Raw genomic sequence first — 14,264 nt, 5'->3', positions numbered from 1 at the left:
ATTAACTTGTAGCCTTGAAACTTCTCTGTCCTCAGGGGGCTATGGGTAGGGAACTGCTATTCCCGCCATAGCCAGCCGTGAGCCAGGAGTGGCGTGGCGGCCCCTGGACACCGCTTTCCCCAAGTACTGGAAGAGGCTAATACCAGGTTTGCTGCGTGTCTTCTGTGTGCTTGGAACTGGGGAGGGAGATGAGCTGGCAGGTGGGGTGAGAAGAAAGGCCAGAGATTTCAGGAGGCATCGGAGGTGCTCACTGTGTCTGTAAGGGAGAGTCGTGGCAGAAAAAGGTAACATGGAGGCAGGTAGTAGGACACTGAGGGACCTGGCAAAGGGAGGCTTTGCTTCAAAGACACTACAAAGACAGTACAGCTAGAGGAGACTATGTCTAGAGAAGTTAAGTCTCAGAACCACCTGGGGGAGTACTTATTGGTGTCCTTAGGAAGGAAAATAGCTCAAAAGATGTCCACTTGCAAGAGTTCTGGAAAATCTAAAAGGCACAGTTCCTGCCCTCGCGATATGCTTTGTAACTTGATCACTGCTTCCTGGCCATGGGCAGAGGAAAACAGTGACACTGGGACTGCTTCTAAAAGGCAGAGAAGTTAATGTTTCTCAAACAATCGGGCTGGTGTAGTTTCTTTGGGGAATAAGCTTGCTTGGAACGAGGTACCAATTCCCTCCACTGTAGAGCTTCCCGAGACTGTGATTGAGTCAATTTGAATCTATAGATCAATCTGGGAAGAACTTTCCCCAAACAGTGATCAAGTCAGGGTGGTATTGGTAGAAAGAAAGACAGACGGATCAATGGATTGTAATAGAGAGTCTGGAAACAGGATCAAGGGAGCAATTGCTTTTTGTGATTTTCTACCTCATAACAGGAAACAAAACTCCCAAAGTATTTACTCTTAATCATTAGGCTATTCTGCATTTTACAAGATCCGTTGATTTTCACAAGATATCTGTGAGATAGACAGCCGTATTCTAATTTTATAGATAGATGGGAATTGAAGCTTGTCTAGAATAGATAGAGCAGAACATCATTTATGGGATACCATTTGAGAAACAATGGGAATATTTCCAAATTCCTGGGTAACTCTCCCTAGAAAAGGAATTCTATTATACTCTATATCATATCAACTAACAGAGAATCAGCTACTGAAATCTGTCTTCTTTGACTGTAAGCTTCTTGAAAGCAGATGTTGATATCTAAGTTTTTAAAAATTTCTAGTGTTTAGCATGATGCCTAGATTTATTAGTGAGGTTAGGTTTGGCTATGCTGTAGTAGAGAATAAACTCTGAATTCTTAGTAGTTTAACAGGCAAATATTTATTTGTTGCTCATGCAAAGTCAGCTGATCTCCAAGGCTACTCCTTTCCAAGTGGTGATTCAGGGATCCAGGCTGTCTTTATCCTACAGCTATGCCTCTGGTGGATACGGCCTCCGGACTGTTGTAACAGAAGAAAAGAAGGATAGAAGGTCACATACCAGCACTTAAATTCTTGGCCCAGAATGAACACATGTCACTTCCACTCATAGCCCATTGACCAGAACTAGTAATATAAACCCTGCCTACCTGTAAGCAACCAGGAAACGTCAGGGAGCACATGCTGAGCAGTGACTGCCTCTGCCTTCCTGGCTGAGAGCATGTACTCAGTAAGCCTTGTGAGATGAACTAATGAATAAATCCAATGCAGGGTTTAAATTATACCATCACGGAATTACTCAAATCTGGAAGCCACTGTCAACCTTCAGAGCCTCCCAGGAGAATGCCATCAACAAGAGAAATAATGCAAATGGTTCTACCATTTATGGATGGTCTAGTCTATATAAGGCACTGCTCTAGAAACGTTACACGGGTTATAGTGTTTAGTCCTCATGAAGGCCCTATGGGATAGGCATTAATTGTCTTCTTCCACAAATAGCTTGTTCCTGGTGAGCAAGGAACAGAGCTGAGTTTGAGCCCATGTTTGCCAAGTTACAAGGCTTATGAGACTCTGTCATCCTGACTGAACGGACTACCTCAGCTACTAACGTTTCATGGAGTAACGTTAGCAGCTGAGCGCAGCGGCCTTCAGAAATGCAATCTGGATAGACACCTTGGTGAGAGATGCTAGAGGAAGGCAGAGAGACATCTGCTCCATCTCTGACCTGGTGTGGTCCATCCCCACTGCTCCGCCTTCTCATCCCTCTCCTGCTGCCCCGTGGCTGCCACTCCTACACATAGCTACGCCTATGAGACCTCAAGTCAGAAGTGAAAAGAGTAGAGTTCAGAGCTTGTTCTGACCCTTGGTGTAGTTTCTGACACTCTGCCCTTTCTGAGCAAATGAAGATGCAGGGCAATGATCTCCACACAGGACACCTTTCCCAGTGGCCTAGATTTTGTGGGAACTGACCAAGCTCACTTTATGCAGCTCTTCTGACCCTACAGAACAGAGACCTGAATGTATCCTAGCGAACCACGAACAACCCGTACTGGCCAAGTAAAGAATATCCAGAGCAAGTCAGAGGGATTCCTGGTCAGGCCCTGCCATTCTCATCATGTGACTATAGATAGTTCACTTGAACTCTCTGAGTTTTAATTTTTTCATCTATAAAATGGGACTCTTGTACCTCTACTCTGTGATCGCCCTTTATCTCACTGGGTTATTATAAGCATCAAATGGAATAAAATACAGAAGAGTGCTTTGGAGACCATTAAGATTCATTTAAACTTGCCAGGGTATTTTTTATGACCAGCTAAATGACGAAGTTTTCTTACTTTCTGATCAAGTTATGATTTTGTCAAGGGAAGGAAGCGAAGCTGCATCTGCCCAGGGCGTTTTCAATGCCAGCTCTCACCCTGCAAACCACACTTGGCTACATATACTTGCTTCTATTTTTTTTGTGTGGTACGCAGGCCTCTCACTGTTGTGGCCTCTCCCGTTGTGGAGCACAGGCCTCGGATGCGCAGGCTCAGTGGCCATGGCTCACGGGCCCAGCCGCTCTGTGGCATGTGGGATCTTCCTGGACCGGGGCACGAACCCGTGTCCCCTGCATTGGCAGGTGGACTCTCAACCACTGCGCCACCAGGGAAGCCCTATTTGCTTCTTTTCATGATGCTTAAGAGCCAAGCTATGGTAGTCAGCACGTCTGACTAGATGTGTGATGTTGGGCAAAGTATTTTAATCTCTCTGAACGTCAGGCTTTTCATCTGAAATGGGGATAATAATATTTGTGTTTGGGGATTACACATTAATGCACATGAAACAATTTACACAGTGCATGACACATCATGAAGCATTCCATAAATGGTTGCAATTTAATTGTCATTTTTATTATTAAGGAGCCATCACGCTGTCTCCAAGGGTCTTTGTGTAATCAAATTATTCCACTGCTTAATAGAAGAAGAAAATCCCCAATCTTTCCAAACACCCTATGAGCCCTTGGGTCAGTGTCTCCAAGTAGGCCCTAAACAATCGCCAACACCCCATGGAAAGCACGCCATTGACAACGCGGCTGTGCTCCAAAACTCCAAAACTCCAAATCTTGGAAGCCATTTGTTTGGAACTCAGCCCATATTTTCCCATAGAAAGAAGGCTAATAAAATAGTGGTTGGAGTCCTAGGTGACTGAAAATACCTGCTTGATTTGCCAAGTAGCAGAAAGTTGGCATATTTGCAATGAAAATGAGTGTAAAGTCATGTATTGTTAGTCTTAGGCTAAAACTGAAAACTAAGAAAATTGTGTAATAAATAGTTTCTTTTGTGTTCATAAATGCTGATGATGAGGAAAAAGAGGCTTAATTAGAGGAAGAAAGAGTTCAGTGGCAACGGAAGTAAATGGAATCTCAAGGTGTCTCTGAGGATATTTTCAAAGGCTTTGGAGATTCTTTACCCAAATCTAATGTGACTTCAAAACTTGTTTACCTTTTTGTTCTTAATCCAAGGGACTCTACAGCACTAATATCATCCACCGTGAGGGGGTTATTTTGGGTTTGCAAATGGAGAAGGGAAGGAGACAGGAGAGACTAGGGAAAGGGAAGAAGAGTGAGAAAGATTTCCTGAAAAAATCAACCAGTAGTTTGGAGAAATCAGCGAAAGAGGAAAAGGCATACATATGTAGGATGAGGGATTACCTGCTCGGCCAGCAGGGAACCCAGGTTGGGTGAGAACCCTCCTCCAAAAAGGAAATGGCGCCCTGACAGGTCAGAGAAGCTCCACTGAAGCCATCAGGTGGTGACACAGGGCCAGAACACCTGGTTAAAAAGGGAGCCTCGAGGTCGGTGAGGAAGAAGGAAGAAAGGCTGTGAGCTCCCAGCTATTTGGTGTTGGAAACCAGCCCAAATGATGGGCTAGTTCCCCGTTCTGTACTTTATTGCCACAAAGTGCTGAATGAGAATGCTAACGTGATCTATCTAAAGAAAGGTCTTCCCTGGTGGTGCAGTGGTTGAGAGTCAGCCTGCCGATGCAGGGGACACGGGTTCACGCCCCGGTCTGGGAAGATCCCACATGCCGCGGAGCGGCTGGGCCCGTGAGCCATGGCCGTTGAGCCTGCGTGTCCGGAGCCCGTGCTCCACAATGGGAGAGGCCACAACAGTGAGAGGCCCACATACCGCAAAAAATAAATAAATAAATAAAGAGAGGTCTTTGCTTTTTTGTTTTGTTTTTGGGTTTTTTGTTTTTTTTTTTGCGGTACGTGGGCCTCTCACTGTTGTGGCCTCTCCCATTGCGGAGCACAGGCCTCGGATGTGCAGGCTCAGCGGCCATGGCTCATGGGCCCAGCCGCTCCGCGGCGTGTGGGATCTTCCCAGACCGGGGCGTGAACCCGTGTCCCCTGCATCGGCAGGCTGACTCTCAACCACTGCGCCACCAGGGAAGCCTGGTCTTTGCGTTTTTATGGGCAGGGGAAACACAGAATATGAGGGCCTGATGGACAACAGCCCAACCTTTCATTTCTGGTGGCTTCAAATCTGGTAGAGATTATTCCAAAATATATAAAACTTTTAGTTTTTCCAATGAGGAGCTGAGGTCCTGAGAGAGGAGATCACTTGCCTCTGCTCATAGACCTAAGTGTCAGTAACCTCGCCTGAAGCAGGCTGCCTCTCAGACCCTCACAAGCACTGGCCCACTGACTACACAAGCAAGAGCTTATTCTGTTCCTCCAGCTTCAGCCCTTTTTGCCCATATTGGCTAACCAAGCAGGGTCAGAAAGAATAGAGGAGGCGTTAGAGTGCTGGAATCCAGTGTAGGTAAGTCTCTAGAAACCTTAGGTCTATGCTGAGAAACTAATTCCCAAATGATGAGAATCCAATTCCAGGTTATTTTGCCAGACTAGTCAGAGAAATTCTGAGAGTCACATACTATGTCAGAAAGACACTGAACGTGGAGACAGGAAACCCGGGTTCGTTTTTTAAATTCTGCTTCAGTGTGAACTTGTGCACGTCTATCCATCTCTCTAAAGTCGCTCTCAGCTCCATCAAGCACAACTGTTCTGTCTTCTCATCCTCGCCAGGCAGGATTGGCAGTCATTACGGCTTGTGGAGGTGGCACAGTGGGTCACTAATGACCTACTTAGGTCACGACAGCTCCAGCATGAGCATTAATATAAATGTGCCTCCCTCACATTTAAGGAGTTTAAAAACTCCTTAAGCAGATCTCCTAGAGTAAAACAAAGACGTTCCCCATAGCTACTGCAGAATTGGTTCTGAAGAACCCACACGTACTACTCTTCATAGTAGAACGTGCCTACAGGTCACCAGGGGAGTTTTAATGCCTGGGAAGGAAAACGGGCTAATGAGAGTGGGTGGTGAGGCAGTGGCTGGAGAGGACAGATTATTAGTTCACAAAACAGAATAAATTGAAAACATGGCCATCATGTCCTGGAAGGGGCCCCGAGTCCTCAGTTCAGTGTGGGAGGGCTCAGGGAAAAGGCCAGAACTGATCCTGGGCTGATAGGACCCTGGGTCCGTTCTTGCGGCATTTGACTACTCGCATCTGTCAGACCGACACTGGGCCCTCCGTCCCCTCATTCCTATACAAATGTCATCCTTGGTTCCTCAGGCCACTCCAGTGTTAGGGACATTCCGGTCTCATCTTTACTCTGATATCTGACCTGATGTTCCTGGGAATCCAAGCCCTTTACTTTGACCTTGCTTGGGGACTCCCTGGGGGCTCATCTGCCTCAGTCACGGGTGTTGTAGCTTCCTGTCTTCCTGGTCCCAGCACTGCCTGTGGCTCCAGTAGCCCCGGACCCCCTCCTTGCCCTGCCCCCATGCCTTCCACTACCAGGGCCTCCTCCTGCAGTAGCTTCTCCTGTGCCAATGCCACCGTTGCTATGGCGATGGCTCCAGGCTTTGCAGCCTCTCTCCTTGAGACTGTCACCCACAAAGAGATTAAAGCACTTTCAGACAACCTTGAACAGGGTAATCTCTCAAACAAGGCCTCCAAAGTGTAGCCTTGACATTATCTCTACCGCTCCATTGGGAAACTTGACATAAGTTCCCAGGGGACCCGGACAAAGGGTCTTAAAGTAGACCAACCACCTGCTCCTGAGATTCCCCCTTGAATCTCAATGACCTGCCCCATGATGTCCCCCCTGAGATTTCTTACAGAAGGCCTAGGTGTTTTTCATACAAGTGGAAGTGTTCCTAAAGTGACATCAACATGAATCATATGCGCCATATGAAACTTCAAAGGAAGACAGGTTGTTATCTAGACTAACTGCGTTTGATCAAACAGTAATATTGAAGAAAGCAAAATCTGCCTTGAAGTTCCAACTGCGCCAGTCTATGTCCCTCCCCCTTCCCTCACTCCAGGAAAACAATTTGAACTTCAGATCGTTAGCAACAGGTACCACCGAGTGCCCTTGCTTTTAGATTTTAGCTTCCTTATCACTGGTATACAAGTTGCACCTCATCATTTTTTACCCTAGACAAAAAGGCTAAACAGATTAAATGAGCTAAGTTCCTGGTCAGTGAGCAAGAGATTTTCATCCTTTTCTCCACCTTCCTCTTTCACAGTTGGAGTAGAAGATAAAAGAAGAAAAAATACTGGACTGGAGATCAAATAAAATGGGAATGCAAAAAACACACACATTAGACAACTTGCATCCTCCCTTTAATTTCTGGTGGCTTTAAAGCCTGTATGGATCAAACTGAAATACATAAAAATATATAGTGCTTAGTTTCACTCCCAAATAGGAAAAACTTGGAACTACACAGTTGTCCTCTCTTCAGTTATAAGCCTTGTATTGGACCGCTAGTAAAAATAATGGGCTCAGGACTCTACTAGACTTTAAATATGCTATGAAATATTAATAGATATTAATACAAACATTCATGCAACAATTATGTTGCATCTTTCTTTATGAAAAGGAAAAATGCAACATAATTGTATTTTCACCCTACAAAATTCTTTTTTTTTTCCCCTTTGGCCACGCCACATGTGGGGTCTTAGTTCCCCGACCAGGGATCGAACCTGTGCCCCTTGAAGTGGAAGCGTGGAGTCCTAATCACTGGACCACTGGGGAAATCCCTTTCTTTCTTTTTAATGCTAACTTTTTTTTTTTTTTTTGGCCTCACCACGTGGCATGTGGGATCTTAGTTACCTGACCAGGGATTGAACCCAAGGCCTCTGCATCGAAAGCACAGAGTCCTAACCACTGGACCACCAGGGAAGTCCCTACAAAATTCTTTTAAATTCAATATAACAAGTAATTTAGGTGAACCAACTACTTTAGTCTGCACCATGAAATTGAAAATGGAGAATGTTTACCTTTAGAAGCTACCAGAAGATATGATTCTGAGCCTTCCTCTGTAATAATTTACTGCCTGATCTTTCACAAGTTATTTTGCTTCCTAGGCCCCGTTCTCTTCAAATGCAAAATGGAAAGACTAATACCTTCTCTGTCTTCTTCACAGGGAAGCGAAAAGGAAATAGTAGGTGGAAGAGGAAATAGTAGATAGAAATTGATAAAACTGTGTTTGGTACATATAAAGATGCTGGGTTATTTATTTAATTCCAAGCAGCTTTCAGATGATATAATACACACTATTCCAGGCAAGTAATTCTGAGTGAAGCTGTGTCATTTCCCTTGGATTAGAAATAAACATTGTTGAGTTTTTATGCTAGAAATCTGCAGAAGAATATTTCTGTGAGTGTGTAATGTTTAGGATATGGGGATTTGTTGAGACATCGGGAGTTGAAACTTGATGGAGAATTCTCATCGCACAAGGCAGAGAGATGACACACAGGGGAATGTTAAATTCAAGTAATGAATATTTATGAACAGCAACTCAGTGTCACACACTGTCCTACTGCCTGGAGATACAAAGTGCTGGGGCGAGGAGGGTCTCAGGTTCAGTGATTCACGAGGAAGACCTACAGGACACAGCAGATAGTTGAGGCTATGATTTATTACAGTGAAAGAATGCAAAGCAAAATCAGCAAAGAGAAAATGCTCAGGGGGCAAAATCTAGAGAAAACCAAGTATAAGCTCCCAAGAGTCCTCTCCCAGTAGAACTACGCAGGATGCACTTAATTCCTCCAGCAATGAGTTGTGACAACACGTGTGAAATGTTGTCTACCAGGGAAGCTCGTTTCAGAGACTTGGTGCCCAAGGTTTTTTGTTGGGGGTTGGTCATATGGACATGCTCTGCCTAACCCATACCAAAATTCTAGACTCTCAGAGGGAAAGCAGATGTTCAGCATAGGGCACATTGTTTGTCTAAAGAGTTTAGACATAGAGAGACATTCTTATCAGAAGATGGTGGGAACCCTCCTGAAATCCAAGTTCCCAGACTCCAGCCAAGGGCCAACCTTGTATGCAGGCCTTTTGAAGACTAGCATTCTCAGGCCTGCTATATTAACTCTTTTATGCACACAGAGGTTTAAATAACTGATTGCAATACAGTTGGATAATTATAATAATTAATTCGTTCGATTAAAGTTACTGAGCCTTTGAAGGGTCAGATAGGAATGAGATAAGTTAGACATTGTTGCTGTACTTTGTCAAACTCAACTCAGCACCTCAACTGCTCCCTGCCCACCCACTGACAAGGTGTGCTGCCTATAAAAAGCTCTGTGGCTGTGCTCCAAAGTCCACCTCCCGGCCTCCTCTCAGAATCCATGGTGCAACCCGGGGGCTGTTTCTCGTCTGTCATATAACTTCTTTCTGCTTGGGACTACTTTCCTGTATGACTTGACTAGATTCTGGCACAGCCATACCCCTACCAAGATTCCCAGCACCCCACATTTCATCTGGCCTCCTTGGCCCCCTCGTTCATTAGAGGAGCTGCCCCATTCGTGTTTGAAGCCCTAGTCTAGTCCCTGGGGCTTATCCCTATTCCTCAGCCAATAACCTGGAAATCACTCAGTTTCTACTCATAGCCTTTGGCTAATTCTTACCCCATTGCCAACTGCTGGGAAGACGTGCAGTGCTGTGAACTGCAGATTTCCCCACCCTTCCTAGAGGAATCCTCTTACACAGAAGCTCTACAAGCTGAGACTGACTGTTACCAGTGCCTTCAGCATCTCTGTAGCTACTGTTCCCTCTGCCCTTGCCCTTGCTGGAAGGATGTACCCCACAACACTGCCCTCTTCCCTCTTTCAGGGGTGGTGGTAGCAGAAGCTCCAGGTTTACGGGATTCAGACTGGGATGGGAATGAATGGAGGGAGCATATGTTGTTTTCTTGGTCTCAAAATTAGCCATGTACAATGACCCAACCAGGGAGTCGTAAAAGTCAGCCTCATCCCTGATACTCAGCTACAGCCCCGTATTCAGGCATCCAGAGATTCCTGAGAACTTCCAGGCATTATTATCTGTTCAGACCCAGTTTTCTCACCCTGATGGATATCCTTCCAAAAGAGCACAAAAATATGAAATAAATCTCCGGTATGCTCAGGAAGTGCTCATAGTGACTCAAAAGACAAGGAAAAGCCACAAAAAATGAAGACGGTGAGCAGAAACCACATCCTGGAAGGCTGTGAATGCCATGCCATGGGCACTTGAAAGACATGAGCCATGATCAGACTTGCATCTTAGAAAGATCCCGGGCAGCTGGAGGGAAACAAGATGGAGAGTGAATCTGAAGGCTAAGAGACAAAGAAAAGAAATTTTTGTAATAATCTTATATGAGGTGGTGGGGCCTCATCTAGATCTGAGGCAGTGGACCTAGAGATGAGGGGACAGACCTGAGGGATATTTAGAAGACCCAATAACCAGGATTGGGAGAGGGGCTTGGGACAGTGGAGGGGTGCAGCATGACTACCTGCTTTGGGGCTTGGAATCAGCATGTTTGGCAGCACCTCCTTTGAGATAAAGATTACAGGGGGTTCATGTTGAATCCAAACAGCTTCATGCTGTAGTCTACTCTGCCGCCACCCTCTGCTCTATATCGGAAGTATTCTTACTGGGTTTTGTTTGGTCAGTTTTGGCTTTTCCTTTAAAGGTCCAGAAATGCCCTTGGTGTGTTTGACAGACTTTGAGGCCCATGCACGGGAGCACCTGTCTAAGTCAACTTGGGATTTTATTGAAGGAGGAGCTGATGACTGCCTCACGCGGGATGACAACATCGCAGCATTTAAAAAGTCTGGTCTTCTGTATCCTTTCTACTGCTAAGCTAAGGTGCACTGGTTGAGAGCTCTTTGGAAGGTAGCAGTCCTGGTTTCTGCCTGCAAAGAAGATAGAGTACTCAAGACATAGTAATGGGTTTCTGGGGCTTCCCTGGTGGAGCAGTAGTTGAGAGCCCACCTGCCGATGCAGGGGACACGGGTTCGTGCCCCGGTCCGGGAAGATCCCACATGCCGTGGAGCGGCTGGGCCCGTGAGCCACGGCCGCTGAGCCTGCGCGTCCGGAGCCTGTGCTCCGCAACGGGAGAGGCCACAACAGTGAGAGGCCCGCGTACCACAAAAAATAATAATAATAATAATTATAATGGGTTTCTGTTGTTGTTTGGGATTTGGGGGGATTTTCTTGGCGGGAGACAGGTGCCTGGTGAGAGCATGGATGGAGAGACAATCTATCTCAGTGCCTCTGCAGAACTACCATAAGTGAGTCTCCTGAGTGCTGATCACAGCGACTTTGCCACCTGACAAGATAGGACAAGAGTCCCAAGGTCTCCAGCCACCTGGGCAGGGAGGAGAAGCTGGCTGGGTAAACCTAAATCTCCTGAGCTCCTGAACTTCCGGCTTGGAGGCAGAACAGGAGAGAGGGCTCAAGGCTGGAGGAAATATGGAGACCCAAGGAGTCTTGGGGGTGAAAGAAGATTGATTCAAGGGAGAAGAGTTGGGCGGCACAGCAGCGGGTAGAACAAGGGTCAGTAAAGAGCAGCCCACAGGCCAGGTCGGGCCCACTGCCTGTTTTTGGATGGTGCACAAACTAAGGATGGGCTTTTTTTTTTTTCATTTTTAACTGCTTGACAAAAATCAAAAGAAGAAGAAGAATTGCAATATGTCAAATTATATGAAACTAGAATTTCAGTGTCCACAAGTAAGTTTTATTAGAACACAGCCATGCTCAGTCATCTACATATTGTCCATGGCTGCTTTGGCATTACAACAGCAGAGCTGAGTAATTGTGACAAAGACCGCATGGCACAAAGCTTAAAACATTTACCATCTGGCCCTTTACAGAAAATGTTTGCTGACCTCTGTGATACAGAGATCAGGAGAAAACTGGAAAATGGGATGCATGGTGAACACCATCTTCTGTATTTTCATACTTGTTTAACACTATACTAGCCACTTCAATTGCTTTATCTCATTGTGTCTTCACAAGACTATTAGGAAAGTTGGATTATTATTCCCATTTCACAGATGAAGTAACCGAGGCTGTTACCCAAATTTGCACAATCAGCATTTCCAGAAAAATCTTCCTCAGTTTATGTATAGGAATAATAATATGTTGTGGAAAATAAGCACTTTTGGACCCTGAAGCTAAGTATCTGTTCGACTTAAAAGTTCATTTCATATAATTATTATTTGTTAATTTCCCTACCTTCTAAAGTAGTGTTTAAGTCACGTCTTCAAATGAATTAGCCTCTAGCAAAAAAAAAAAAAAAAAAAAAAAGTCGTGGTCATTCTCTGGGATTTGTTCTCTTTCAATCACCTTTTCTTGCTTTATAGAGATTTGTTTCCAACCTAAGAGAGAAGAGACTGGAACTCCGTCCTGCTTATTCCTTCCCTTTCTAGTCCTTGTTAAGATGGATCAATCAAAGCATCCAAGTGCCAACAGTCTGGTCAGGGAGGCACAGCTCCAAGAGACAGTCCTCTGATGGAGCAAGGCAGGGAACAGCGTGGACCATATGTGTACCGGGAGTTCAGAGAAGGCGGGGTTAATGTGGAATAGGGGGTTGGGAGAGGCTTCCGGAGGAGCAGAGCCTCTGTTTGTCTATGCTGCCTAATCAGCTGCCAGCCAACTGACTCCGCCAGTGGTTTCTAGGGACCCAGTGTGGTCTAGATCTGTGTCAGGAATCTGGAGGTCCCAGCACTAAGCAGCACCTCCGTGCTGGTGAGTCATCCCACCAATAGAAAATCTCTTTGTTGTCCAGCACAGAATCCGCCTCCGTCCCCGGTACCTGAAAGATGTGTCAAAGGTGGACACGCGGACCACAATCCAAGGGGAGGAGATCAGCACCCCCATTTGCATCGCACCCACGGGTTTCCACTGCCTTGCCTGGCCTGATGGAGAAATGAGCACAGCCAGAGGTGTGAGCCCAGCCCACCTTGAGGCTCCCTTTCCAAGGACCTTAAAGTGTGTAGAGGTGTCCTTCAGAGCAGGGGCAAACAGCTCCAGAATTTCTCTAGAGAAGGGGCTTAGGGACAGCAATCTGGTTGGAATTAAGGGTAGGAAAAGGAATGCTTAAAGTTACATTTTCATAACATTTCACCTAAGATTGAGAAAATACCAATTTTCCATTATAAAGAATGGTTAGGGTGGGAGGGAGCTACAGGTGAATAGGAAGTGAAAATCCCACCAAGCCATCCCAAGGAAGAGGGGCACTGACTGGCCCCTCTGACACAGCATCTGAGGGGAAAGGGCTGCTCAGTGTGGCCCCAAGGGTAGGGCTCTCTTTGAACCCTTGTGGGCCAGGGCTGGGACTGAATGGTGTGCCTCTGAATTTAGGACGAGGAGAAAGTCACGACATTAAGCCCTAACACAAGGCCCTGGCAGGTGCTCTTGTCCAAATGGTCCATTTCCCTTCTCCTCAGTTGACTTGATCATCTTATTTGACAAAAGTTTTTCATTGGGTTTTGTTTCCTTTCTAGTACCCCTGAGTTCTCTTCCCTCATCTGCCACCACTAAAAAATAAGGAGAGGAGAGGAGAGGAGAGGAGAGAAGAAAGGAAGGGCAGGGGGTAAAAATATTCCTGTGACTCATTTGTAATCTTCACCCTAAGCCAAATCTGTTTTTTCTCAAGTTGCCCAAGGCTTCCCTGGGGTCTTTCCCTTTGACTCTGTGATGTAGGAAGCAATGAATCCATGGATTCTAGAGCTGAAAGTGACATCCATCTGGTTAGGAACCAAATTTGGCTAAGTTGAAATATGAATACCCTGTATGAATATGACTGCTTTACAAAATCTTCACGGTTGAGTGTGCTGTGTTGTTTTGGGGGTGGAGCAGGAGAATTGGGTACCTCTTGTTGACATTAGGAATTGAAAATATTCATTGTGATTAAGTCAAATTCTCTGCCCATGGGTTGTAGGATGGTAGTGACATTAACCTGTTGGGGAATCCCCTGAAAATGATTAAAGTGGGAAATGAGAAACATGCGATCAGGACACCATTGTCACCGTGGTCATCATCCTCATTATCCCTAGTATTTGTATAGTACCTCACTTCATAATTTAAAAAAAAATGCTTCCATAGCTAGTATCTTATTTAATCTTGCAACAACCCTATAAGAGAGGTATTATTATCCCCCCACCCTGCCCTTTTACAGAAAAAGAAAATGAGACTCAAGGCCACACAGCTAAGAAGTGGTAGAACTCGCATTCTTCTAACTCCAGATAGCATGCTTTTTCTGCTGCAAAGCTCATCCTTCTCCATGGGAATTATGTTTTCTCATCCTTTGCCTTCTTTAATTCCCTTCTGCTTCATTGATGAGTTCACAAGAAGCCCATTTCCTTTCTGAAAGCCACAACATCTTCAAATCATTCTGGGGACTCAAGGTCATCTCTAGCCCGAAATATTTTAATATGCAACACAGAGTTTGTAAGACAGGTTATACAGAGGAGGACCCAGACAATCTGATCAAACACGTGCAATGCCTGCCTGCCTGACAGGGAAGCAGAA

General features: G+C 45.5%; 1 protein-coding gene across 4 annotated transcripts in view; it reads left to right on the top strand.

Moving 5' to 3' along the window:
- HAO2 (hydroxyacid oxidase 2) overlaps positions 1–14,264 on the top strand; it is a 223,515-nt gene that overhangs the window by 197,715 nt on the left and 11,536 nt on the right. For 2 of the 4 annotated variants that reach the window (XM_081257133.1, XM_081257132.1), the window contains exons 1-3: positions 83–146; positions 10,420–10,558; positions 12,525–12,676. The exons of the other annotated variants lie outside the window; for them this stretch is intronic. In XM_081257133.1, coding sequence (XP_081113259.1) covers positions 10,428–10,558; positions 12,525–12,676 — 283 coding nt within the window. In that variant the 5' untranslated portion in view covers positions 83–146; positions 10,420–10,427. Of the gene's footprint in view, positions 1–82; positions 147–10,419; positions 10,559–12,524; positions 12,677–14,264 lie in introns of those variants that run through there. 4 annotated transcript variants of the gene reach the window in all.

Source organism: Mesoplodon bidens, assembly GCF_964165515.1.
Source record: "Mesoplodon bidens genome assembly, chromosome: 2".
Classification (NCBI taxonomy): Eukaryota; Metazoa; Chordata; class Mammalia; order Artiodactyla; family Ziphiidae; genus Mesoplodon; species Mesoplodon bidens.
This window is presented reverse-complemented; position numbering and strand designations above follow the sequence as displayed.